This window comes from Ciconia boyciana, chromosome 12 (assembly GCF_034638445.1).
Source record: "Ciconia boyciana chromosome 12, ASM3463844v1, whole genome shotgun sequence".
Classification (NCBI taxonomy): domain Eukaryota; kingdom Metazoa; phylum Chordata; class Aves; order Ciconiiformes; family Ciconiidae; genus Ciconia; species Ciconia boyciana.
This window is the reverse complement of record NC_132945.1, coordinates 9,917,282-9,944,590: the sequence shown is the minus strand read 5'-3', so window position 1 is coordinate 9,944,590 and position 27,309 is coordinate 9,917,282. Positions and strand designations below refer to the sequence as shown.

Here is a 27,309-nt window from a genome sequence, read left to right as displayed (position 1 = left end):
GGAGAGGAGAGGAGAGGAGAGGAGAGGAGAGGAGAGGAGAGGAGAGGAGAGGAGAGGAGAGGAGAGGAGAGGAGAGGAGAGGAGAGGAGAGGGAGAGGAGAGGAGAGGAGAGGGAGAGGGAGAGGAGAGGAGAGGAGAGGAGAGGAGAGGAGAGGAGAGGAGAGGAGAGGAGAGGAGAGGAGAGGAGAGGAGAGGAGAGGAGAGGAGAGGAGAGGAGAGGAGAGGAGAGGAGAGGAGAGGAGAGGAGAGGAGAGGAGAGGAGAGGAGAGGAGACGTGCATTGGGAAGCCATTTTATAGTGTGTTCTCTGCTCTGGAGATTTTAGATGAAGAGCACTTTGCACACGTCCTTGACTAGTACATGTGGGCTTCAAGCTACTCCTCACAACTCAGGGTGGTTCTCTTTTAAACTTATTCCACTGATAAGGCACTCCTGCCAAGGTACTCCAAGTAATTCAGTTTCTGTACCACATAATTTTTTTTTTTTTTTTAAACAAGCTCAAAGTCTTCTTAGCAAAACTATTGGGAAACTTGGTCATAATCTCATTGATCTCCAAGGTAATTCCCATTACTTGAAAATAATTCAGACACCAACTACAACCAATAACAAAACCCACTGCAAAATCACGAAACATTATTAAGGATAATGTAATGTCAAATACAGCACCGACAGTCAAAACAGATGCAGATGAGATCATACACTTTGTCTCATTGTAAAATTACTGCAAGCAAATGCAATGTTCCCTGACTAACCCTACTGAAGTAATGTAAGAAGTCCGTTTGACTCAAGTAATTGTGTGCAACCAAATGCACAAGCTTCCATCTGTTTCAGAGGAAGGCTACCTCCAGGTTAGACTACTTAAATTAAGACTCCCTGTCACACTTTATCTGCTTACTTAAACAGCATGCTTATGCACCTCAATTAGTTATGACTGTTCCACCAACCTGCTCTGTATGGCCATGATTGAGGTTTTTCTTAAATTCTCTCACTGGACGATGCAAGTTGTACAACACTGATCTTGTTTTTCAGGCAGGGAGGCATAGTTCATTTGCCTGACGATCTCAGCAAACAGTTCATCCACCATTGTTTTGCTCTTGGCTGATGTCTCCATGAAGGGACAGCCCCACTCCTGAGCCAGGGCTCTGCCTTCTGCAGATAAGACCTCCCTCTCCGACTCCAGATCCACTTTATTCCCCACTAGGATCAGAGGAACTTTCTCGTATCTCTTCACCCGGACAATCTGGTCCCTCATCGGCTTGATGTCCTGATCAAACAACCCAACCAGTTAGTAGGTGTAAGTAATCACATGAAATTGCTATATAACCACTACAGAAGCACATTTTAATAACCCTCACGTGCAACTGAACATTGAAAATACATCAGAAGACTTCTTAAATTCTTATTCATGCAGATCTAGAACTCAGAGAAAGTTTATCATCTTTAATAAAAGTTATTTTTTATTTTATATAAATGCATACACATTTTATAAAATGTATGCATATGTACAAGCAGAAAGGGACTACTGTACTCTAAGAGAGACTTTTGGTTCACCTAGAGGAAGATACAGTATAGCTGCTTTGAAAGTTGACTTAATTTTTCTGAAAAAATTGTCTCAAGTCTAACGACCTGTGACATTAGCAGTAGCATGCCATTACACAATCATTTAGGAAGCCTGTGTTTAGTTTACAGCTTGAGAAAGCTAGTAATTTAAATAAAGTCTTCTCACTTCTGGAATGCTTAGAATAATTCATTGTGAACACATTTAATCACATGTAAGTAACCAAATTAGATGCTGTAAAGAGATTTTATCACCTAGAGATGCATTTATTCAAGTCTGAGCTAACACTGGCAGTTTACACTTGAAAGTCTGAGTCAGCTTCCTCTGCCCCTTGAGTGTTTTAAGTTACTATCAGTACTACTAAGTTCTACAAATTCTTGCATAGTTCCAAGACAAAGAAATTTAAGCGTTTGAAGTTACCACTGTGTAAAAGAACTGCAGAGAGTAATTTACACCTACAGGCTTCAGAGTAAACATGCTATAGACAGACAGGAATAATTAAATATTAACAGAGTGAATTACTAACTGTATGTCCATTCCTCGAATAATGGGGACTCAGTGGTCCCCAAAATAAGGTAAAATGAGGGGAGAAGCATCCCAATGTCATTGCTGTTGTTTTCCAAATAAAGTATATCTTTAGCGCGTACTTGGGCTATTTCGAGGCCTCTGCTAAGATAAAGTTTAGCCTTCAGCAGAAGCAAACATTCTGCTTCAGTGGGGGTGTGCAAGGTTTTGCCAAGCAGCTGGAATATACCCAACTCAGCGACTGAAGCCAACGCAGTAGTTGCAAATCCCTGCGCTGCATGCAGTGCTGCTAAATCCACTCATTCCCCACAAATAAAGCCTCATTTCTAGAGGCAGCTTAGACCAGTTACTGGCTGAGATACTTCCATCTTTTGGAGAGTTTTAATAGTAGAAATGAAATCCAGACCCACAAATTACGGCATATGGCTCGCTTCTCCTCTCCAGTGCACCACCTACTCTGTGAAAGCATCGACCTTATGCTGGACAGGAATATATTTTGGGGGGAGGGGGCGGAAAATAGCAGCTTACTTAACAAGTCACAACTGCAGAACAATAAGACTCTTCAAGACCAACTGAAGAAACAGGCCTTTTAAGACGGGGGGGGGGGGAGGGGAAGTCTCGATTTTAGTATCGAGGGATTTCTTCATAAAAGGGGATTGCCAGAAGATTTCTGGTGGGGGAGTGGGAGCGGGTCATTGTTCTTCAACACTGTGTGGGATTTAACAATGGTGGCACCCTGATAAGGGCCTGCAAAGCAAGCAGTTTTCCATCAGGAAGCAGGGCTGGTAAATGCACTTTCCAGCGGGGCATTTTCACTTTTGCCCCTTCGGAGATAAAGAGCTTACACATGGCTAACCCTCAAACTTCCTCCTCGGCTCGGCGCCTTCCCCGGGGCAGGAACGGCCGCGTCCGAAGGGAGGACGCCGGGCCAGCCGCCTCCCCGCCCCACCGAGCTGCCGCCCGCCCCAGGGCCCGGGCGAGGTTACCTGGAAGGACTGCTGGTTGACCAGGCTGTAGACAAGGATGAAGCCCTGGCCGTTTTTGATGTAGAGATCGCGCATGGAGGCGAACTGCTCGGTACCCGCCGTGTCGAGGATCTCCAGCACCGAGGGGGACGAGTCCACCTCGATCTCCTTGCGGTAGAAGTCCTCGATGGTGGGGTCGTACTTCTCGATGAAGGTCCCGGTGACGAACTGCACCGTCAGGGCGGACTTCCCCACCCCCCCGCTGCCCAGCACCACCACCTTGTACTCCCGCATCGGGCCCCGCAGCCGCTCGCCGCTCCCCTGCCGGGCCCGCCGCCGCGGCCCGGGCCTAGGGCAGGCGGCAGCGCGGCCCTCGCATAGCCCCGGCCCGCCTGAGGAGAAGGGCGAGGCCCCGCTGCTCCCGCGCCGTCCTGAGGGGGAAGAGACAGCCGTTAGGGCCCGGCCGGGCTCGGCCCCGCCGCCGCCGCCCGTCGCCCCGCTCCTTACCGCCGCGCCTCACTCCATCCCGCCGCGCCTCAGCCGCGGGAACCGCCCGGCAGCGGCCGCCCCCGCCCGGAAGAGTTATGCTGCGGCACCCGGAGGCGCGCCACTCCCCGCCGCTTTCTCCGGTCACTTCCGGCGCGGAGCTCCGGCAGCGCAGGCTGGGCACGCCCCGCGGCGTGCTGCGTCACCGCCCGCGCAAACGGGGCCCGGACGCTACATGCGGCGGCGCCCGCCGCGGGGGACGGGTTTGCGTGTGGCACCGAGGCGTCCTGCTCGCCTCCTGCGGGGGGACGGGTTTGCGTGTGGCACCGAGGCGTCCTCCCTGCCTGGCCTCGGAGGCGGGCTCCACCCCAACATGGCGGCTGCCAGCGGCTCCCGGGCGCGGCGGCGGAGCCCTGCCCGGGCCGGGGGAGCGGGGGTAGGAGGCACACGGGCAGACTGTCCCCGAGCTGCGCGGCCACACACCTCCTCGGTGTCCCCTCACGCCAGGCCCGGAAGGGCCGGACGTCCCCGCGGGGTGGGCGCAGGCCCCGCGGCCGATCGGGCCCGGATCTGCCGCCGGCCGCCTGCTGTGAGGCCGAGCTGCTCCCGGGCACCGGAGCCTTCCTGCATATAAATCATTCATAATGACGGCAGGAGTTCCAGGAAAAAGCAGTTTTCTTGAGCAGCGCGTTGGCCGACTCCTGCTCAGCCGTTAACTTGAGCAAAACTCGCCTCCGAGCGTCCCGCGGGGAGAGCGGCCCCGGGTGTGCTGGTGTGGAGGGAGGGCTGGCCCTGCGGCGGGGCCGGGCGGGCTGCGGCCCTGCGGGAAAGGCAGAGGGCCTGCGGCACAGGCAGCGGCGGGCAGGGAGGGCGGCAGGAGAAGGCACACCGTCATCGTGATGTTACATGCCTGAAAGCGTGCGATAGACAAAGTGGGCTTCTAAAAGATGTTACCTCTACTTACAAGCTTTGTCCGGTATCCTTCGACCTCCCCGGCTGCAGCAAAAGACGCCAGGTCTCACGGCTTGGCTGTCATGTCCTTTCGCAGAGGTGTTGCTTTTCCGTCCCGTTTTGTTTCGCTCGGAGCCCTTTGCATGGAAAGCCTGCCAGAACCGGCACTAACTCTTCCAAAGGATAACCGAGTGTGTGCTGGCTCCGCCGGCCGACAGCAGGTGTCAGCAGGGGACAAGGGACCCAGCACGGCAGCAGGAGCCGCCGGGATGAGCTCCGGTGGAGCGGCGGCTGCGAGCTCAGCCTCGCAGCCCACCCAGATGCATCCCCGGGCACTTCTGGAATTGGCCCCGGCGTTTCCCCCATCAGTGAATTTCCCCCGTTGTTAAGAGAAAGTAACCGAAAAGAAGAAACGGCAGGTTTCCTTCTAAAATAAAATCCCTCAGTCGCTTCAGACCTGACTCGATCATTTGCATGAAGCATTCCCACCCGTAGGAGAAGCTGTCCTCTAATATAACCAAATTTGTTTCTGAGCGCCAGACTGCTGCTTCCGTGGTCTGCAGAATTTCAGCAGACTTGTGTGAGACGCAGGATTTGTCCCTTTCCTCTGTGCATCACCTGTTTGATGGCAAGTCTGAGGCAGACACCACCGTCTATCCGTGTTCTGTCTGTCCCGCACTTCCTGCGGGCCCTAGAGAGGTGCCTGGTCAAGGCTAAGCATCATCCAAAGACGATACAGATAAGGTACTGTAGAGGTGGCTCTGCTTGTGGCTGTTTTCGCAAATAGCATTATTTTATTCACTTTATTTCCATAAAGGGAATATGTCCATTATGGGGAAAGCTCGGTGAGGACTTTGAGCCACCAGAACAAATCTTACGTAAGTTACACCAAATTTGACTCACTCTTTTTTTATTACGTGTAAGTAATAACCTCTCTCCTTCGTTTGCCATTGCCTTCAAAATTGTTTTGTCAAGTGAATTGCTGGCATGAGGTAGACGTGCCTGGATGGAAGATATGCATGTGGCTGGTGAATCAGCTCGGAAATGTAAAAAGGTGAGCATTAAAGCAGGCTGCCTCCTACTTCAACCCTATTATAAATCATGAGTAGTTGCAAAGTACCTAATACACTCAAGGTGCTCAGGATAAAGGAAAGATGCCATCGCTCGCAGAGGAGCTTCCCATCTACTTTTAACCATGACACAATTGGTGACAGTGACAAATGGGGGGGGAGGGAGAAAAGGGGCAAGGGAGGATGAGGGTGACAATAATGAGATTACACGGTCACTTAGGTTCATTATGTGCATGTCTTTGTGGCACTGCTGCTCCATTATATTTGCGATGGGTGGAGGAATGACTAAGGGAGAGGAGTTGGGGCAAAGAGCACAGCGATGGGGCAAGCGGAAGAAAAAACACATACATTTTGGTGCAGTTTGCCTTAACCAGCAATGCCTCACTCCTGGGCTGAGTGGACAGCCCAAGGGGGTGGGTGTGGGATTGGGAACCTGGAGTTTTTTTCCTCTGGGTCCTTGGTGTGTAATCAGTATCGGTTTGGATTCCTGGAGGTTTATTTCCCAACTCACAGCACTTTATACCTGGTCTTACACGTCTACAGCTGAAAAAAAAAGGCTGATATCAAAGTGCACCCGACTATTCATTATCCTTAAGGCGAGTCGTTCCCTTCATTAAACAGTTTGTGCAGCTATTTCACCACCTTGTACGCTACCACGTACTTGGAGCCACAAAAATAGCTGGTGATGTAAAAGGTTTTGAAACTCTGGATGGGAATAGCTGCTTCTGCCATAAATGGCCAAGCCCTGAGCCAGCCATGCAGGGCATCTCCTGCCGATACGCCGCTCTGCTGCTATCACCACCTATCACCACGCTATCACCACCTCCGTACTGGTGAGGTGCGGCACATCCTGGGTCAAAGGCCTGATTTAATCTCTGCTGCCACTTTATCCCCAGCTCCTGCCAAGGAGAAGGGCGCAGGGCTCAGCCCTCGGCACTGCCCCAGGAGGGTTTGCCCTCTCTCAGCAAAACAAACCTCCCAAATGACCATCTGGGCGGGATTTGATTGCTGCCAGAGCAGCTCTGTGCTGTTGATGGACTCAGCTGCTCTATGCCATGCCCACAGCCAGCAACAATAAAGCAGGCTCTTATTAAATTAACCTGCTAAGACACAGATCCTGCAGGGATGTTCGGGGAGCAGACAGATGGCACAAGCCCTGCTTGTGTGGCCAGGAATAATTGCAATCCCTATCTCACCAATGTGAGAGACAGATCCTGCCTGCTGCTGTGTCCGGCAGGAGGGAGGGCTGGCAGCGCCCTGTCCTGCAGAGCCAGCCCTGAGAGGTGGCAGAGGAGCATCCCCAAGCTCTGCAGGGAGTGAGGGGTCTGGAGCATCTCCTACGGATGCCAGCGTGGGGCTGCACCACCTCCCCACCCCAGCCATGGCATGGATGCTGCCCGGCTGCTGCCGCTGCCTCTTGCAGGCTGTCCACGCTGTAATTATCGACCGGCTTGCTGCTGTGACTCACTGTGTCTGCCCAAGCTATAAACCAGGCTCTTCTCCACCAGGAAGCCTGCAGCAGACTGCCGAGTGAAGGCGGCTGGGTAGATAAGCAGCAGGGATAGCCTGGATTTCACCTAAGTTACCATCTAGCTGGGCACATCATTTGTATAAATACATGCAAAACCAGCTTAAGACCTAGTGTCGTTTCTTCTCCACCTGTTCCAGCGGTTTTGCTAATCCACTTACTGTGCCTTATGGTGTTCAGCATGTAAGCTGCAGGGTAGGGACTGGGTCCTTGGGGCTCATACAGCTGCCGGAGCACTGGGGGCTGCTCCCACATGCGGCCCTTTTGAGGAGGTCCTGTTGTACTGGTCGTAAACTTAATGAGAGCTTTCAATTTCAGCTCAATCAGATTACAGTGAAATATGTCTTAGGGGTTGGATGTGTTCACCTGGCCCAGACTCCTAATTCTGGGGCTGGTTCAGGCAGTACAACCTGCAGAGATACTTTTCTTCTTTGCCAGCTTTTCCTGCCAACATAGAGATGACTCAGAGGCAAATTCTGAGGACCTTTCTCAGAAATTTCTTATTTTCTGCCATCCATCAGCTTTTAGCCATTACTTTAGTAGCAACAAAAGGCATACTGGCACTTAAAAAAAGGTAAAGGACATTTTCCAAAGCAATTACTGATTCTGGGGCAGAAGTGGGGGCTGCACTGAATTATAATTGATACAACAAGGAGGTTATTGGGATTTCTGGGAGGAGAAGCATCTCTCTTTGGTCCCCAGGCATGGTACCAGATCACCAACCGTTTAGAAAAGCTTGGCCCAGGAGGTGGTTGTTACTGATGAGCAGCACCACAGGAAAAGATGTTGTTGCTACACCCTCCCATGCTCACAGCCTGCAGCCCCTCACCTCCGCACCAGCCCTTTCTTCTGGTTATTCCCTCTGATGCTGAGTCTCCTGCCTGCAAGATCAGCATCCTGCGCTGGGGCCAGCAAGCGGGTCTCCGGGTGGTGACGAGTCACGGCTCCGTGCGAGGATGCTGGTGATGCAGCAAGCAAGCTGGTTTCATGGGTCACTCCTCTTCCTATTTTCTCTAGACGTTGAGCTATCTCCTCATTGCCCTTCACAGTCCAAGCTAATATAATCCATACCGCAGTGCCTGGGAAGCGCCTCCCGGTATCGCTCACCGTATCCGTGTTGGGCTCATGCTGAGCCGCAGCTCCATGGGTCCCAAAAAGTAGCCCGTCCTCCATGTGCACGACATGATGCCAGCATGGCATGCTCTCCTTGGGTACCAGCTTCCACGGATTTCTGCAAAGCTGAGGGGATGGGGCTGTCCTCAAGCTTTACATTGTCAAATCACCAACATGTGTGACAGCCTCTCCCTAGAAATATACACACACACACACACATATTTTAAAGTTTCTAGCAAACATTGTAGTAGAGTAAAACTGAAAATACAGCTCCTTCAGGCTCAAAAGCCAGAAGGCAACAGTGAACACATAAACCAAACTTGTTGCCTTAAACCCCACGTGAAAAGAAAGGAGAAGGGAAGGTAAATACACCATCAAGATATATTTTTAAGATTTGTGAAAATAAAGCCATTTTAAACTGACATCTAACAGAAGAGTTCCCATTCGCTTTTAAAATTTCATGGGTTTTCCTTTTTTTTTTATATTCCTGCAGTATTTGCAATTCAAACGTTACAGAAATGTGCAAACTTGTGCATGAAATGTGCTGGCAAAATGAAGCAGCCAACAATTAATTAGAGTGAGACTCTCTGCTTTATTCCCATTGCAGAGAGAGAGAGAAAACGTAAAATTCAGCCCAAATGGGGTATTAAGAAAATACTTCAATATGATGTTGATCTTAATAAGCAAAAACATTTCTTTCTTCTTTTTAATAAATTACTTTTCACTTCACAATTTCCTCATAGCAAAGTGACAAGTATTATCCCAAATCATTAATTCCTCCGTGCAGGCTCCAGCGTTGAGCTCATTAAAGCATGCTGAATCCCTGGGCGGGAGCTGCCAGGTTGTGCTCCCATCCAGCACGGGATGACCTGAGAGCATTAAAACTGCTGTGCAGTCTCATCTCCAGCCCTAGGACAGGCAGTGTCACCGAGATGGCCGAGTGCCTCACCTTGCCGGCAGGACCTGGGTGCCTCAGTTTGGTGACACGGGGATGTTTCTGCTGAAATACTGGTGCCTCTTTCCCGGGGCAACCCAGAGCATCCCTCCTGGTTGGGATGGGATGCACACACACATGAAAACCGGGTCCTGGCAGCACTCATGGCACGTGGGACCTACATTTCCCAGGTGGGCAATACCACTGTCACCAACTGCTGTGGGGTGGCACGTCCGCATGGCATGGCCTCGCTCACCCGCCGACAGCACTTGCTTTCCCACCCATCGCTTTTCCCCAGCCACAGCTGAGGACACACATACACAGCAAAGTCACCAGAGAGTCCGTGTGCCAGGCACACATCCCCAAATGGCGTGCTGCACGTGACTCCCATGCGGGTGGAGGCAGGCCATGGGCTGAGATGCTTCTGGAGATCAACCTGAGGCTGGAGGAAAAGGCTTTCCAGGTAAGTACATTGGCAGCTCTGTGAGCAATGGCCAGCCAGGCAGAGCGTCTCCCCAGACGGCATTTGCCAAGAGCTAACAAAACTGTCTACGAAGCGAGAACACGGTGAGCTCATTACAAGACACTTTATGAGCCTTCCTGGCAAGGGAGGCCGCCAGTGCAAAGCTGCATGTCCTCCATGCCAGAGCCTGTCAGCTCCCTTGGAAATGACACCTGGCTGCTTGGAGGCAATCCAGGTGCCAGCGAGGGTCTTCGCAACACCCCAGAAAGCTGCAGCCTGGATAACATGTGGCATCCATCATCATCATCCAAGGGAGCTGAACCAGCAGACCTCGGAGGCCAGCTGCTCCAGGAGCTCAGCGCAGGAGCTAAGGGGTGAAAGTGCTTGGCCAGGGAAGGTCCTTAGAGGAGAAATGCACTGAAACTGCTTAATTAGAGTATTCAAATGGGATAGGGTTGCAAAGCAGTTAATTTCTCAACTTCAAAAAACCAGAATTAATATTTGCCAGCCAGGATCAGAAGCAGCAGGGGCCATCAACAGTCTTGCTGGGGCTCCCCATGCTGGGGAGGACTCCAGAGGTCTCTGCCATAATTGCCCGCAGTCTTTAGTATTTTGTTCTGCAGTTTAAGAACTTGCTCGAGTTCATTCTGTCGATAAAAGCCGGTGATCCAAACCCCAGCTGTATCTCTGCCTTCAGCAGCAAGGGGCTGCTGGCTGGTTTGTTTTTGCAGAGTGGCGCTTCGGCGTTTCAAAGAATTTCCTAATTTGCGCAGTCTGGAGAGGATCAAACCCGTGGCTGGTGAAAGCGAGCGTGGCTCTGATGGGGCCGGCACTCCCTCGTGGCCTCCAAGGCAGCCAGCTGCCTTGCCGTCCTAGCACAGACAGACAAACAGAGCCCTGCGTGAACGGAGCTGCCGCTCACGCCAAGGGTCCGCTGCCTCATTCGTCCACAGCCACGGGCATCTCGGCATCAGCAGCCCCCAGGCAAGCCCAGCTATGCCAGTGCCGGGGAGAGGATGCTCTCGCCTCTGCCTTGTGCCACGGCAGACCTGGAGGCAGGCCCAGGGTGGGGATGTGGACTCGGGATGCTGGGGGGAGAGTGCCGAGGCTCATCCCTGGGCTAGTCCTTGTCCACGGGCTGGCAGCTCTCCTTGAGCTGGTCCATCTGCCTCATTCCCTCAGGCTCTTCTCATCTCCTGCTTTTTGCTTTTCTAATCTTTTCCCCAATATTTAATCTCACGCCAAATTCTTCCCCATGCTCTTAAAATTCTGGAGGTCTCAATTTTTTTTTTTAAATTTTTTTTTTAATCTTGGCTGTGTAATTGTGAAGCGTTTCGAATCCCTCTATGTTTAGTCTTCATACCTTGAGCCACCACTATGTTCTGATCACTTAAACATGAGGTCTTTGCATATTACGCCTGCTTGACACAAATTTTTGCATGCTCCCTGGAAAGAAAATCATCCTCCATTAGCCAGTGCTTTGCAGTGAATGAGAAGGGACGGCACAGCAGGAGCAGAGGCAGCAGCTGAGGGTCCCCACCCTGTGCTGCACCTCGAAGCAATGCTGATGTCTGAGCTGGGCTGGGGTTTCTTTCCTGGCAATATCTAGTTGCTCTTCAATGGCCGTGAGCGAAAGGCTTTAACACCCTGCATCAGCACTGCACCAGGGAAGGGCTGGTGCGCGGCCAGGCTGCATGGCTCTGCGGGGTCCCCTGCCACCCTCCCGCCGTCGAGGTGGCTGTCACCGTCCCTGGCGTCACCAGCCCAGTCTCAGCACAATGGGAAGGGGGAGAAAAAAGCCGCTTCCCCGTGCACAGAGACATTGCGCCGAGAGCAGAGAAAATTGATCTCTGGCTGCTGAGCCTCTCTTGCACTTCGTGTTGCTGAAAGGAATAATCAAGCCCAGCCCTGGAGAAGACAAAGATGGAAAGAAAATAAAAGCTTTCCCCGTCAGGCTGATTTCTGCCTGGGGTTGGGGCCCTCCCCAGGGACCCCAGCAGCGGTTTTAGGAGAGGATGCGCTGGGGCCGCTCTCACTCCTGGGGCTGGTTCAGCGGCGGATCTGTGAGGATCCTGCAAAATTTTGCTTTTCCGCCTCATTCCCACAGGGCTGGAGGGAAGGGGAAGGGGGAGGGTGGCTGCTGGGGCTCCCAGCCAAGCCCCCAGCCGTGGGGCTGCTACGTGCACTCACGTGGGCTTGCCCAGGGAATGTCACTTGAGCCACAACCACAACTTGTCTCCTGTTCTTCTTGCAAAAGCCGCATCAGATGCAAAAGCCTGGCTTTCACCGGGCCAGGGCCCTCGCGCGGCTGCATGGGTCGGAGTCAGGAGACAGGGAGTAGAGTGCCCAAGTGCCACTCAGGGGGCAGACCGGGGAACGAACGCGCTCAAGGGCTCCTCGCTCGCCAGTGCAAGCCAAGGGCTGAGCTTTGCCCTTCACAAGAACATGGGACATTTGCCACAGACACCACCACCAGCAGCTCGAAATCTGGATCTAATACTCCATTGCCTCAATGATTACCAGATTAAAAGAAAAACCCATACCAAAAAGGGGAGTCTGGAGGCTCCTCCTGCTCCCGGCAGCACGCCCTGAGCTGGCCCAGCCCCAGCCTCAGCTACTTGCAGCCCAGGGGACACGTGTTTCGGCAGGCAGCCCCCCCGTCCCCATCCTTGCCAAGCTGCCCAACAGCGGTGGGCAGAGCTGTGGCAGTGCTGGGCTCCTGTGAGCAGGGGTACGGGGGGACCGCCGTGTCCCCACGCTGGACCAGGAGAGCAGTGGTGTCACCCCAGCCCCAGGCAAGCGCTGCTGGAGGGATGCTGCACCGTTTGGTGTCTGGTGGAAGACGCACGTCAGTGAGGCTGGAGGTGGGGAGAGGCAGAGGAGGAGCGAGGCAGCTCGGGCTGGAGCAGCTCTTCCCTGCCCGTGTGCTGCAGCCCTGCGCCAGGGCCGGCCGGCCGGGCTGGCTGGCTGGCAGTGGGCGTTCGTGACTCATTATCCCTGCTCGCCAGCCGATGACACATTTACTGCCAGCAGGACGGGCCTCCCGCCAGCACGGCAGCCCCGGAGCCTCGCGGGAGGGCGGCCGGGCTCTGCCAGAGGCTGTGCCGATGCAGACGAGCTGGGAGGTCGCCAGCTGCAGCCCTGGGATACACAACCCCATGTGCACCCTGGCTGGGCGGGTAACTGGGGCAGACCGGGTCCCTCTGTCCCAGCAGCAAGTGCCCCAGTACTCAGGGTGCAAGCGCCGGGCCGGCTGCGGGTGCAGGAGCTGCGTGGGCCGCGCACGGCAGGGCACAGGCAGGCCAGGGCTGAGCGCGACAGGTCGCCGAGCCAGCCCGGCACCCTCACCTCCCACAGCACCCCCCCGCCTCACCCCAGCATCCTGGCTCGCAGCACCGGGCCCGCAATGAGAAATGCCTTTAAAACACTCTTTATTAAGTGAGAAATCTGACTGCGCTCCCCATGCCAAGCCCTAATACAGCGCAGACCTAAATACAGCACTAATGCGAAAGCTTAAAGGATTTCCCATAATTGAGCAAAGCTGGCAGAGGGGCGAGAGCCTGGCGGGGAACTGCAGCCCACCTCCCTCCCCAGCACGGGCTGCTCCCTCCCCTCTGCCCAACCCTGCTGGTCCAAATCTGGCCACAGCCCCCACCCTTGGACTGTGCGACATGGGGAATTAAAAAGACCTCAAGGCCTCATCCTGCCCAGCCCAGAGCCCCAAGTTGCCCTCATCACCCTCTCCAAAATCCGCTTGATTTATGCAATAGCACAAGTAGCATCGCCACATGGAATTCCTGCCTCCCCGCGTCACCCCCGTCCTGCCGCTGCAGGCACCGCTGGGGCCCTGCCTGCCCCTGCCCCTGCCCCTGCCCGCCCCGACCCCCCGCTGCGGGGCACGACGGGGCCGGGGCAGCAGGACCGGGCACACCCAGCTCCCAGGGATGCTCAGAGCAGGGGAGCTGCCGAGCCGGCGCCCGCTCCTCCCGCACACCCCGACGTCACGGGGCTGGGGTGGCCGCCAGCACCCTGCACCCCGGCAAATACACGGACTTACCTTTGCGTTACCCCTGCCCTGGCGCTGCCGCACGCCGGCTCTGAGAACAGCGATGGCTTAATGGGCAACATCCTGTGTCTCCTTACTGGCATGGCAGAGTGTGACCCTCAGGCAGGCTCACCCTGCAGGGCAAGATGGCCGACGGCTTTGATTCAGTCTTGTGTTTCTGCAGGGGAAAGCAAACAGTATTTTTCTTCAACAGGAGTTTTCCGGAAGCCTTGCAAAGTACCCGTGGGCACCTTTGCTTTGGTGCAGATATGCCCCCCCAGCACCCCTTGACACCCCGGTGTGATCACCGGAGCCCTTCCAGGCATACGGGTGCCGCCGCACTGCAGGCGTGGGGGCAGGAACGGAGGGCTGGTGGGGCTGCAGGGCGAGCGGGGCTGCCAGCGGGCACATGGCCGCAAAGCCCTCCACCGGCTGCCACGGCGCGTGCAGGATGTAGAGGAGCTGCAGCAGAAATGCCACCATGGAGATCGACTGAATTACGGTGGCGTAAAGCATTAAAGCAGAAGCCGCATCGATTATAAACACAGGCTTCGAGCACACGATGGCTGCAGAGGGGAGGAAGGCAGCAGCTCCCTTGGGAAGGCGCAAATAACATTTACGAGCAAATAATTTACATGCACTGTGGAGCAAAGCAGAAATACCTCTGCGCAACCCAGCTGCAGCTGTGAAGAGATAAACGGTGCGGCAGCATCGTACCACGGCCTCCTGCCCGGCTGCGGTGATCCTCGCTGCGGCAGCTGGCGCGGGTGTCGCAATGCCGTCGCCTTGGGGCTGGATTTACACCTTCAGATCCAGGGCAAGGGCAGCAGGAACAGCCGGGGAGAGGACAGAACATGCTGCTGCTAAATGGACTGGCAGAGCCACACTGAAAAAGGCAAAATGAGGAAAGGGCAAAGGCATTTGCAGCAAACATCTTCCAGGCAAGCCAAACCCAGCCGGGACCCCGTCAGGGCCGGCTCGCTGGGCACCTGCTCCTCCAAGCCCATTCCCACAGCCTTCAGGCTGCGGCGCTCTCCACCTCGGTGCAGGTCCCTCTGCCTGCAGACACCCCAGAGGACTTCCAGACCCTTCACAGGGATCGCTTTTTGGGATGTGCTGCCATTTTGGAGATGTACTGGGGGCAGGGTCCCCCTGGGCTGGAAGGGGCACATTGCTCCATTGTCTGCAGTAGCAGCTCAGAGCACAAGCGAGAGGGGACGGGCTATTCCTCGTGCTGCAACACACTCTGACATGACCCCTCCTGGGAGGGATTAACCGGCTGCTTGCGTTGGAGAGGATATGTTGGATCCACAACTCATCGGGGATTAGCCAAACATTTCTTTCTCCAGTCTCCTTTTTCTCATAAGAAATAGATCAAAGTGATCTATTTATCCAGCACCAAGTCCAGATTGAATAAAAACTGGCTTTGGACCACAGAAGCCATCTGAATATGGGGCAAGCCTTGAAAAATAGATTTTTTCCCCCATGTTTCCCACTGAAGCTTCAACAGCCAACGAGCCAAATGGAGATTTTTATTAAACTTGGCTTTCCTGCACAAATGTGCCCCAGCGGAGAGGAAGATCGGCAGGCTAGGTGCTGTAATATTTCCAAATGACACATGCTGTAAAAATACAGTATCATGTATAGTTTGCTCAGATCCTGTAATCCAACTTAATCTATAAAGCGGTTTGCAGCAGCTCCTCCTGTGACTTCTGCAAATGGGCCCTGGGTAAAGTCCCACAGCCCTGGCCCAGGGATGCTGTTCAGCCTTGAAACACAACTTAGTCTCTTGTTCATGGGCCACCCTTGAATTTCAGTGCTAGTGCGGGACTCCCATCCCCACCCCTCCCCGCAGGGGATGCTTCTCCCCAGTGGAGCTGCTGTCTCCAAGCAGCCAAGGCTCAGCCCTTCCCACAGCTCCGAGGAAAGCATCCCCTGCAAGCCCCTGTGCCCTTCCCGCAGAGAAAGTGAACCAGAAGAAAGCTGGCAATAAAAACTTGAGTTTTCCAGAAGGATCCCATCCTTCCACAACATCCACTGCTTATAAAAGTTTCATTCTCCCTCTTTTTTGGCCTTAGAAACAATTCAGACATTTAATTGTGCCATCAGACGAGGCAGGAGTAATTTATAGAAAAAAGCCGTAAGTGGCCTTGACACACAAATGGAGTCAATTAACCTGCAAGGAGAAGTCAGGGAAACAGGCTGACGAAAAAGAAACACTTATATAATTTGTCCTAGGCTCGGTCTGTCTTTTCTCAAAGTCAATGCCTTGTCCTACTAAAGGCGATGGGGAGGAGTGGTGTCTGCACAGCCTCCTCCAGCAGCGTGCCTCCTGGCCGCACCGCTCCAGCCCCCGAGCAGCTCTAGCAGAACTGCATCCCCTGAAATACTGATTTTCAAACTCCTGTTTTCCCCCCGGAGTCAGATTCTTGAAATCCCGTGGTGGAAAATGGCCAGTGATCCCTCCCGTGCTGTGCTCCCCTCCCTCGTGTTGGCATCAACCCCCTCATTGCACAATCTGGGCTCACCCGTCACCTTGGTGTCCCATGTCGCAGCAGCCTGGGTGCCGAGGCCAGACCACCACTCAGACATTAGCAGAGTTAAGTTACTCACATCTTCTGGGGCTTCCTGATGTCTTCTTCTGCTGCTGCCCATGAGATGAGCGATGCTGCAGCCCGGCATGGCCACGCTCCCCGGCCTGCTGCCTCCAGCTGGACCCAACATGTGTTGAGACCGGCCAGTAAACGCTAAAGCTTTTAGGGAGCGAGCAGTGATCTCCAGCCAGTTTAAGGGTAAAAGCCCCCTTTTACGGCAATGCTGTTGGCATGCAGGTGGCGACCAAGGCAGCAACGCCACTGAGCAATTTTCTTACCTCTAAATCTATGCAACATTACAGAAGGGACAAACAAACTCGGCAAGAAGCAATTTTCTCTTGCAGAAGTCTAGAGCGAGCTTAGCCGCGGTTGCTCTGGGCCACGGCGAGAGGCATCCCCAGCCTGCGCTGGCCGGAGGCGTGAGCCTGGCAAAGCAGCACGGGGATGAGCCGGGCACTTGGAGGAGAGCTGGGGAATCCAGGCCGCTGCCAAAGGGAGCTTACTGCTGTATTACTGCACTGAGACGTTCAAAACGGTATCTGACACAAATGCTGAAAGAGAAAAATTAATACACACATCACTGTGCTACAAAAGCTGCAGGCCTTTGAATGATAGTCAATTTATTCTTCATGGTTATCTTCAAATGCACAGCTCTGATCTCCTCTCTAATCACATCACAGATAGGGTCAGAAAGGAAGCATGGAAAAATACAAACCAAGCATACCACATCACATGTGTCTCAGAAGGTCTAAGGCACAAGAGAAACCAAAAGGCAGCATCTGGAAAGTTTTACTTTTTATTTTTCTAAAATACAAATGTCTTTCTTGTGTTAGTAACTTTAATATGATAGGCCAAATGCATCCGATAAAAAGGAGGCACTGGCTACAGAATTCAAAATACTGAAGGTATTTTCTGGAAAGAAATTTATTCTGTTGTTCTACACTTTAGATATAACATTGAATCAAATTCATTAGTTATTATTTTTACATCAGAACCTTTAAAGTTTGGGACTAATAAACTGGAACTTGAAAAGTTTTTAAAGTAAACTCCTATTAATGGGTAGATATGGATCCATAAAAAACATAACCAAGAATTTTATACACTTTATTAAAAGATCAAAAAATAAACAATAACAATATAGAAGTAACATACTAAAATGAGTAGCATTATGCACATTTCTAAAGCACGTACAAGCACTACAGCAATATAACGTGGCAAAAAGAAAAATAAATTCAAAGCGTACACCCTGTTGGTAGCAGTTGAGGGAATGAACTATTGTGTTATGGAACTGAAATATTGCATTAGCCTACGCCTGTCTGGATCTGATGATATTTTAATTTCTTACAATTCCACAGGGCTAACTGTAATCGTTTGTATATATTTTCTAAACTATACCATTAAATTGATATCTAATGTTTCCCTTACTTTGTTTTACCAGAAATGCCTATGAAAAGAAGAATGTGCTTCAAAGATCTACTTTACACAGTACAGTATAAATGTTTTTATATATTTAAATTAAAAATTTACAATTTAGGAGAACATTCTCTCTTTGATTTTAGTGATTGCCTAAAATACAATTCTCTATTTATAAAAAAAAAATAGTGATCTGTTGTCAGGTGATATAATAAAGAGAGTGGGGAGTCTCGGTTCGTTTTCATGATTTAAAATAAAAATATAATTAAACCAAAACTAATTGGAAAGAAAAAAAAAATCCCATAATCCAATCTAAGAATGGTCTTATCATCCCCTCATCTGCTAGGATACAAAAGCCATGGCAACAAAATCATTTGGCTTCCACCACTATCAAATAGCATCTGTGTACAGTAATAAAGAACTGGAACCTTGTAATTCGGTGTCAGGTAATTCTCTCTGTTGTGTGTTTGGAAAAATAACTTCATTTTATTTAATAGTTGTGTTATTTTTGCATGTTTAAATATCTCATTTGAGAGGCATATAGAGTTATTTTTGATGATAGAGGAAGTCAGTAAAGATCACTAGCAAAGATTTTAGCAGTGTTGTCACGATCATGCTCATACCCCAACGAAAAGAAGTTTGACCAGCTACGATTCATCTCACATAGTGCAAAATATTTTTCTCTCATAATCCTAGAAATGAGAAAGAGCTTGATTACAAAAATTGATTATGGCAAAGGGAAGCCTTAATAGCACGGTGGCTAGAATTAGCTGATTATTTCATATTAAAATCTAGGTTATAATAACACCCACGAAGAGAGGCAACATCTGATTTTTCCCATTTAAAGACACTGGGCCTGCACAATGCTATGGCTCCGATTCAGCAAACCACCTGCTTAAACACACCCCGTGGTGCAATGCGGGCTGGCTGGGGACTCGCTGCCATTGCGAGGAGTTGGACACCTCCGAGATGCCAGCAGCGGTGGCCAAAGAGCAGGTCTTGCGCTTGGCAGTGACACCACAGCCCCAGCCCTGGGACTGGCAGGAAAGGGAGACGGCAACATCGGGTGCCACCACCCCCCCGTTCTGCTCGGGGTGCTTGACTCATCGCTTGGCAAAACCAGCGACCCTTCTGAAGCAAATCTGGGGCTTGGGTTTTGCAAAAAGAAAACTTGTTCTAATCAAAAATAAATGGGTCAACACAGGCACTTCTGCCTCTCCAAAATCCCCCCGGTACTGCAGAGCCCTGGCAGTCCCACCGACAGAGTGAAAAGGGAGCCAAGAGGCTGCTCAGCAGGCTGGGGACCACGGCTGTGCTCTCCTTTGGTGGCAACTCAGTGGGGCTTGTTAACCCCAGCCAGAAGCAGCAAGCTGGCCACGCTGCCACGATCAGCCTCCATCTCCCTGCCCCAACATCCGCCCGGCAGCGCCATCTGAGCAGGCAGCACCAGGCAGCGCTGCCACGCAGCTCTCAAAGGAACACCACGGCTGTCGTACGGCAGGGGAAGCCGGCCCAAGACAATCCAAAACCACCCCCCTCCTTCCACTGCTCATCAGTCCCTTCCATTTTGTTACCTTGCCCCAAAACGGTAAAAAAAAAAATAAAATTAAAAAATCAGCAAGTTGCAACATTTCAAATTCCCTCTGGGATTTAACACACTCACTGCAGTGACAGTCACCTCTACCAGATAAACACTTCCAGCTAGAAATAGGATTAGGTGCTAGGAAAAATGTGTGTATGCCGCCACAGACCTATCGGTCCTAATGGGATTCACCGAGAACACAACCTATCAGAAACATGACCTAGGGTGTGCTTGAAAATGTAGGCCGATTAAAAAAGAAAAAAAGTAATTCAAATCTTTGCTAGTGACCTTACTAATTAATTAAGCACTGTTTTCCATTTCTCTGTGCTGCAGGTTGGAGCTGACCTGTTATCAGTCTGCTGTATAATAAGCTATGGCAAACTACAAAGCTTTTACAACAGCAAAGCAACATCATGCTTTCAGATAAGTTTTATAGCAAAAAACTCCTCCTTTTCAAAGCCTTAGTAATACCTATCTCTTTTACAAACTTTTCCTGTATTATTACAGACTTTTTATATTCAAAATAAGTTCCAAGGATTTCTTTCGTGGACTATGTACATAAGTGCAAAAAAGGTGTGTCTCACACATTCGTACACTAACTGAATCAGTTTAACTGCAGCATATTTGTATCTTCAACACTGTTACGGGGTCATTCCACAATATTTTTTTTCTTATGTACAGTTTTTGCTAATATAAATTAGTATTAAAATAGTTATATGCTTAATTATTTAGCCCTGATCGTAACGTAATCGCGTGAGTGCTCGATTTCTGGAGAAAAGAAAATTGCAGGCAGAGCTACAGTACTGAAACGGATTAATTCTGAATTCCCACCGTGTGAATGAACATGAAATGAAAGCAAGACCGGTCACTACGTTGCAAATACAGGCTGTCGTGTTTTCGAAGTGAAAATACTGTGGAATAACCCTTGCCACACAACAATTTCTACAAGCTATAAAACCTGACTCTAAATCCATGTGTTGTAAACTTCTTGACTGAAAAAGTGACCTTAAAGACACAAATTCAGCGTTCACATGGGACTTTGGGATTTTAAAAATATTCAATCATATCTTTATCTGACAGTATCGAACTGTACCTTTAACAAGCTCATACTGTTACACATCACTTTTAATTTACATGTGAAAATTTCACAAATAATGTATACAAAGGTAGCCATGTTGTAGTTTTGTTGCCATAGCAACAACAACTTAATATAATTAGTTAACAATGAATCTATCATTGTAGGAGTTACATACAAAGTTAATTTTGTTCTTAAACTGTAAACTATACAAACTAGTTATGGACTGTATTCTATACCTTACCATGCTTCAGTGTTGGTTTAGAATATAACTAAATGGGCTGAATACATGTATTAAAAATTTTAAACTTTCTCTAACTCTCCTTCAAAATTAAATTCATTAGTTACTAAAGATATCAAAAAAAGCAATAATGAAAACCTTAAAAACTAATGGTAGAGAAATGAAAATACATGAATGAATTAATGCATTGTAGCCTAGTAACAATGTGTTGTAGCTCTATTTACATTTGGATTAGGCTATCAACTATTTTTTTTTTTTTAAAGTTATTACAGTCTTTAACATACAGTATATACTCTAAGGCCTTCAACAGGCACATGGTAAAATCAGGTCAATATCAAACTAAATCCATTCAACAGGAATGGGAAATTAGATTTTCCTCATAAATTTCACCTTTTTCAATTTTCATGTCTGTGAAATGTACAAGGGATAAACAAAACGAGGACTCCAGTTTCTCAATCATTGTGTACCCGCGTGTCCTAGAGCTACTCTACCGCGCCAGCCAGCAGCCCGCGAGGTGGAGGAGAAGACATCTCGCCAGGCACACGCGTCTCCTCCTCTAGCCGGCTGCACCCACGAGACACATACCCATCTCCATCGCCGCCTCGACGGTGGTGGCCCAGCTCCGGCAGGACATCTGCCGCCACCAGCACGCCGGGAGGACCCCACCGCGGGAACCCGGAGCGCCGGTGCAGCTGCGGTTGGCGGCCAGCCCGGCAGTGCCGCCATTCGGGAACACTCCGAGCATGGTGCGAGACGGCAAGGATGGATGGCAGAGCGGAAAAGCGCTTCGGAGTGCTCAGGAAGGGGGCCGGCACGGGCTGGCCTGGGAGGTAACGGTTTCTAGAACATCGCGATGCAAAAATACACAGTCAAAAATCATCAGCTAGAAATTTCCAACTAAAAAACACGGCTGATTGTGAAATCATGTTCCAAATTACTAAAAACACTGTATTTAACAAAAATAATCTTAATAGTTTTATGAATCCATTTTATTTTAAATCCCTCTTTTATTGTCTGCTTATGTTACAGTTTAGTAGTAGTACTTTTTATTGAAACTACTAACAACCTTTTTTCGTGAAAATGATCAATCTCAGCTTTCATTTTCCCTCTGCATGACCCGTTTTATCCAAGTTTCAGCATTTCTTGCATATTGTTTGCATAAGGCTGAGAGAAATGGACAAAGAGAAATAACTTTGGATAAATAAAAAATATAGGTTCATGGAAAGTGGGAAGCTTATAAAAATGTCACTAAAATTATATCGATTTAAACAAACTTACATACATCTCTTGTCAAATAAAGGATGATATTCATGCTTTTATGACATTTGTTTAGAGTCACTAACTAGCTCGGTGACTTTGTAATAGTCCATTTAGGAAATTTATAGTCTGGCGACTGTTTTTTTTTCTTTTCCTTCTTGAACAAAGAAAATTAGAGCAAGTCATTGCACAACTAGTTTAAATAGTGCTACCTCAAAATGGCATTTTTGCCGAGATTGTTTTGAATTTGGTGAAGTTTAGTGCTTCAAGCTTTTCTTTCCTTAAACTCATTTACAAATTAACTCTAAATTTGCCAGCAATATAAAAACTGTTGTGGCACCTAATATAACTACCCTGAACATCCCTCATTGGACCTCTTTAATAAAAAATAATCCTTAAACGCTTTTTTTTTCAGTGCTTTAAATGTGACATGAAAACAGCTGTATTCTAGGTTTACATTCTATGCACATCTATGCCAGATGTTTAAGTCCATAAATAAAATAGGAGGTTACATCAAAGTGTCAAGATATACAAAAATCCATTTAGCACTGAAAAAATTCCAACCTCCTTGAACTCATAAAGCCATACAAGCTTGAATGCATCCTTTCTGGCTTAAGAAGATCAGCTCTGTTCTTTGTTGAGGCACTGGCACAGGTTGTGCAAAACCCATTTTTGATACACAAATAATTTCAAACAGGAAGTACTCAAATCCACTTTTTCCACTAACAATGTTATGGTTTTGGGAAACAGAAACTCAGTGGTGAAAAGAACAGGTATGCGGTCGCCAATATAAATGAGGGTCACTGATTTCAGGCAACGCTGCTGCTTGTGAACGCTGATGGCTGGGGAACATCTATGGACACAAGCGACTGCCAAAACACGGGGTTCATAAAGGAGGGTCTTGGGGGGGATGTTTTTTCCCCTCTCAGGGTTTGGTTCAAAGCCTGCTGAAATGAATGGAGAGATTCCTTCTGGCTCAAGGCCTTTTTGAGCTGGGCTCTTCAAAGGCTCTTGCTAGGAATCTCCACGGGCAGATGGTCAGAGCCTGGTCTGGGATGCACTGGCTGTGCCCTAGATGCCCCTCCACCACTTGTGGTCTGTGGAGATACACATCTAGCAAACTATCTGTGTTCACACTGGAGGAGAGGGGGCAAGGAAAGTCTCTAACCAAGGCCAAGGAACTTAGAAAAGAAAAGAAAACCTGGTTGTCAGAATTTGGCAACCTACAGGAACACTGTGAATTCGGGGTGGCCGGCCCTCCGGACACTGGGAGGTGGCCTCTTGCTTGGTTTCAGTAACAATTCTCTTTCTCCTTGTATGGAGTTCATGGATTTACAGCAGCAAATCCATCCCTTCCATAATGCCAATGATACTGCAGAGCTATGACAGGGATGAACTTGGCTGTATCCTCAACCAAAATGCATTCTGCAGCCAGATTGTTCAGCAACACAGCGTAACGACAAGCTGGGCTGTCCAGGGTGCACAGGCTGGAAATCTCATGCATATGAAAAGGAGGTATTGAGAACTAGCCCTTGTTGTGCGGCAAACATTGCTCTTGATCAAGTAGAAGGTGCCACAATAAATCCACTGACCTACAGGAGCTCCATTAAGATGAATATTTACCTATAGTAGACAGCTTATGCTGAGCTTTTTCCTGCTTTGTTACTGCTCTGTTTGCTTTAAAGGGCCATGGGGAAAAAAATCACCCACGTATGGAAAATGGTGATTAAATAATCGGTGCACGCTGACAAAATTTCAAGAAGAGCCACATAAGATTTCAGGCCAAAATGTTTCAGCAAGCTTAGTGGAGACAAGCCCCTGGGCACAGAATTACCCAGCTTGGGCTAAGTCATGGCTATGGGCCCACTCCAGCTAACGGCTGGCATTTGCTCCTCTCCAACACAGTGAGTCTTTGCCCAACTGAAGCTGTCTCACTTCACCACCTATATTTTTTTTGTTTGTTTTGACTGCACCATGAGAACAGCAAGAGAGATTGTGCGCCATTTGCAGCTGAGAATGCACTTCAATGGACAACAGAACTGCAGAAATCTCTTGATGCTTACCACTGTCTGAGCAAATTGTTCCTGTCCCCTTACTGAGCCTGGGCTTTTGTGTTTTTTTTTTTTTTCCAGAAGTTTCCAGAATCAGCTCGTTGTATTGAAAGAAATACCCTGGACTAAAATGACAGCTGTCCTTTCATACCACTTGTACTACAAATTTGGAGACTCTATCTGAAGGCAAATTTTAAATGATAAAAGGAGCATTTAACACAAGCAACTTTAGCTGACATTAACAGCAAGATCCAGCAAAGGGCAGAACATTCCTGTGTCGTGTTTTTCAAGCACATAATTCCTGTTTCCCACAATAACATTTTTAGTAAAAAACAAAAACCCATAAAACCTACAGTATATGAAAACTTAAGACATAACAATAATGAAAAAATGGTATTGAGTATACTTGATAATGATGTACACTTTAAAACAAATCAATAGACTATGATGTAAACAAAACAGTAAGATAACACTTTAAAAACAAGACAAACATTTATCCATCGATAGTATACAGTAAACCAACAGTCCGCTGTGCAGATGCACTTATCAGGATGGTAGTCATAAAATGATTAAGTGTGTTAAAGTAATGTGTTATAAAAGTCTATTATAATTTTCTACTTGTATATCTCATATAACAGAGCGCTGTTTGTTAATTGTTTCTATAGTGCTTTTTTTTTTTTTTTTTTTTTGACATTCCCATTGATCAGTTTTTGGTTAACATGTAGGCTGCAACAGGCTTACTGTAGAGGTGGTAGAGAACGATAGAGGGAAGAGGGGATATATACAGAAAGGCCATGCGCAGCTTCCCACCAAGAAGTCCTGGTGCTCCATAATTTTACTGTTCAGAATTTCAACATGGTCTGCTGCAGGGGAAAGAAAAAACAACAAAGAAAGAGTGAGAAGTTAGAGAGAGATACATCTATGTTTTAATAAAAGTAATTCTAATAAGATACATTTACATCCTCACTGTGTTGCCCAAGAGGTTGCCATTAGTATGTTGCAGAAAGAAAACATTTTACTCCCTTAATTTTCTGACCTAGGGTGAAATTGCTAATAACACACTTGGCATCCTCTTTAATCTGCACTTAGGGCTTTCCATTTCCGGTGCGCCTCACACACACTGACAAGACAATTAGTGAAAGAGGGAGGTGGGCAAATAATAGTCTTATTTTTGGACAGGATGGCAGGTAGAAAGTGACTAAGGAGAGGGCCAAAGGAATCCCTGACCACTGTTAGCTCCCGTTTCCTTCGGAGAGAGCCACAGATAGTCACATTAAAATCTGATCCTAAGGAGCCATGAGCCAAAGGCGAATCAGGCCCGGAGACAAAACACAGACACAGAAACCCTGTGCTCAGGGGACCCTCTTCTGGGAGCAAATTGCCTCTCTTGGGATGTACTCATGAAAATCCTCCCCTGAAGGACCAAACACTTGTCTCCTGCAGAGCTAGGCTAGCCAGCCTGGCTACCAGGATCTCGTCAACCATGGAGGAAAAGAAAAACATCTGCCAGAGCAGCAAGTGTTTCAATTATCCAGCTCCCACTCAGGGCAGCTTTGGGAATTGCCCCTCAGCACTGCAGAGTGCCAGCCAAGGTCCTTGTCTGGCAAAACACTTGAGCACATGCACAATTTCACATGCTCGGGTGGTAGCATGAAACGATGTGTCCTCGAGAGATTTGCTTGCCTTTACTTTACACATGGACACGGCAGGTAGCAACCCAGGAATGGGATCAAAACACACATGCTACTGCATGAAAAGGGTCGCTGGTGGGTCTGTGAGCACTGGGGATGCTGGGGGACATAGCCCTTTTCTACCAGCCTCCAAAGGTGGCTTATGTCCTGCAGCTGCGAGGTGTTAAGAGGACAAGTGCTTCTGGCAGAGCGGTGGCTCTCACACGTGCTCACACTGCCCTTGTGAAGAACAGGCTCCTTGTTTGACCCAGACCCAGACCCAGACACTCTCCATGCCCAGCAGCCTGATCCCCAAGAAATGCCATCAAATTCAAAATGCTGACCATACTTCTTTCAAGCAAACGTTTTTCATGGTCCTTAAGAGCACGGCCAATGCTTTGTTTGACAGACTGTGCTGTGCTCCCTACTTACTAAAGAAATATATCCCATGGAAATTCCTTGCCTAGTCTGAAATGACTAACTATTGACAGTGTGAGTTTAAGCACACACGTGTAAAAGTGAAAAGAATTCAGAAAAAAGAAGCTTCCTGAAATAAATCCTGAAAACTATCTCTAAGAGTTCAAGAATGAGGCTCTTCCAATGCAAACGATCTCCTTATCGGGTGGAACAGGCTGTTTTGCACGTGTTATGGAAATGGGTTAACATGTCAGGTGTCACGTTTGTCTGTCCGTCTGTTGTTTGGGAGAGCAGTAGACTGTGTAACGCAGAACATTTTCACTAACAGCGATAGCTTGGTGTTCACCCCTACATGAGCAGGGGTCCATGGGCACAGTTAGCAGGTCATTTATACATATGGTACTTTATTAAGGTCAGCAGAGATAAGGGCCACCACCAAGATGAGTAACTTCTGTCGATTGCTAAAGATATCATTAGAGAATTGCTTGCCAAATTAATTTCCAGCATTTAAGTACTTGCCTGTAATACGTGACCTAAGGAAGAAACGGGTTGCACATCTGTGTATACTAAATGGCCTGCACTGGGAAAATCTGGTGACCTCTTGTTGAATTGGCTGAACTGCTCTTTACTTTCTTGGGGTAAAAAAATACAGTGATGAACTGAAACCCTCAAGGGGTTTTCTCTCATGAACATCAGCTAACCCTCACAAAGAAAAGCAATGGAAAAATGACACTGCTGCTACGGCTGTGAAATAATACTCTGTAAGTCAAAGAAAAGGACAAACTCCTCCATCATTCCCACTGAGAGAAACCCAGCAGCCTAGGGAAGCCCAGGATCTGCAGGTAGGGTGAAGGATATGTTGCTTGTGGCATTCATCCTGACCTTAAACACATCCAAGGACCTCTGAAGAAACCCACCATGAGCCAGGCCCCCAATGCAGCTGAACAGCTGATCTCTGCTCAGATCAAGCCAGCCTTGCAGACGCACAGGAGCTGATGATGAGCCAGTCCTGCTTACCCCAGGAAAAGAAATATGCCACTAACAGCAAAAGAGAAGTTACACCTTTTCAGCTGACTCATTACTAGAGCAGTCTTTGCCATCAATAGTGCAAATCCCTTAGGCATCTACAGGCAGCTGGGAGCCGTGCAGAGCAAGAGTAACCTGTAAACACAGCCATCGGACTCAGGGGGATGCAAGAAGGGAGGCTGCGAACACCGTAAAACAGGTATTTTAGACAGAAGGAAACGTTGTTTGTTATAAACCACAGGGCTGGTCCGTATCTGTGCTGCAACTGCTGAATTTCTGTAGAGCTGGCAGAGCGTGAAGCCACTGGGGTCCTGCAGGCTTGGCCCGTCTGCCCGAGCCAGCCCCC

General features: G+C 49.1%; 2 protein-coding genes and 1 long non-coding RNA gene across 10 annotated transcripts in view; all 3 read right to left on the bottom strand.

The window, feature by feature from the left end:
* Positions 1–943: 943 nt before the first annotated feature.
* RAP2C (RAP2C, member of RAS oncogene family) lies at positions 944–3,714 on the bottom strand. Its single transcript, XM_072876651.1, has 3 exons — positions 3,555–3,714; positions 3,069–3,478; positions 944–1,263 (listed from the first exon to the last, which is right to left on the bottom strand). Exons 2-3 carry the CDS (start codon positions 3,339–3,341, stop codon positions 985–987), a joined length of 552 nt encoding a protein of 183 aa, XP_072732752.1. The 5' UTR covers positions 3,342–3,478; positions 3,555–3,714; the 3' UTR covers positions 944–984.
* Positions 3,715–7,226: 3,512 nt separating this feature from the next.
* On the bottom strand, positions 7,227–14,845 carry LOC140658357 (uncharacterized). The gene is made up of 3 exons (XR_012044705.1): positions 14,300–14,845; positions 13,650–13,815; positions 7,227–8,387 (listed from the first exon to the last, which is right to left on the bottom strand). It is a non-coding gene; the product is annotated as an uncharacterized lncRNA (long non-coding RNA).
* Positions 14,846–17,322: 2,477 nt separating this feature from the next.
* The window catches only part of MBNL3 (muscleblind like splicing regulator 3), a 98,905-nt gene continuing 88,918 nt past the window's right edge, over positions 17,323–27,309 (bottom strand). For all 8 annotated transcript variants that reach the window (XR_012044703.1, XM_072876643.1, XM_072876647.1 and 5 more), the window contains one exon: positions 17,323–24,713. The gene's annotated coding sequence lies outside the window, so the exon portion shown is untranslated. The remainder of the gene's footprint in view (positions 24,714–27,309) is intronic.

Excerpts from the sequence above, each read along its gene's own strand:
- RAP2C (XM_072876651.1), bottom strand. The coding sequence starts at position 3,341 with ATGCGGGAGTACAAGGTGGTGGTGCTGGGCAGCGGGGGGGTGGGGAAG. Across the intron at positions 1,264-3,068 it reads TCAACCAGCAGTCCTTCCAG|GACATCAAGCCGATGAGGGA; the intron begins GTAACCTCGCCC and ends TTGTTTGATCAG.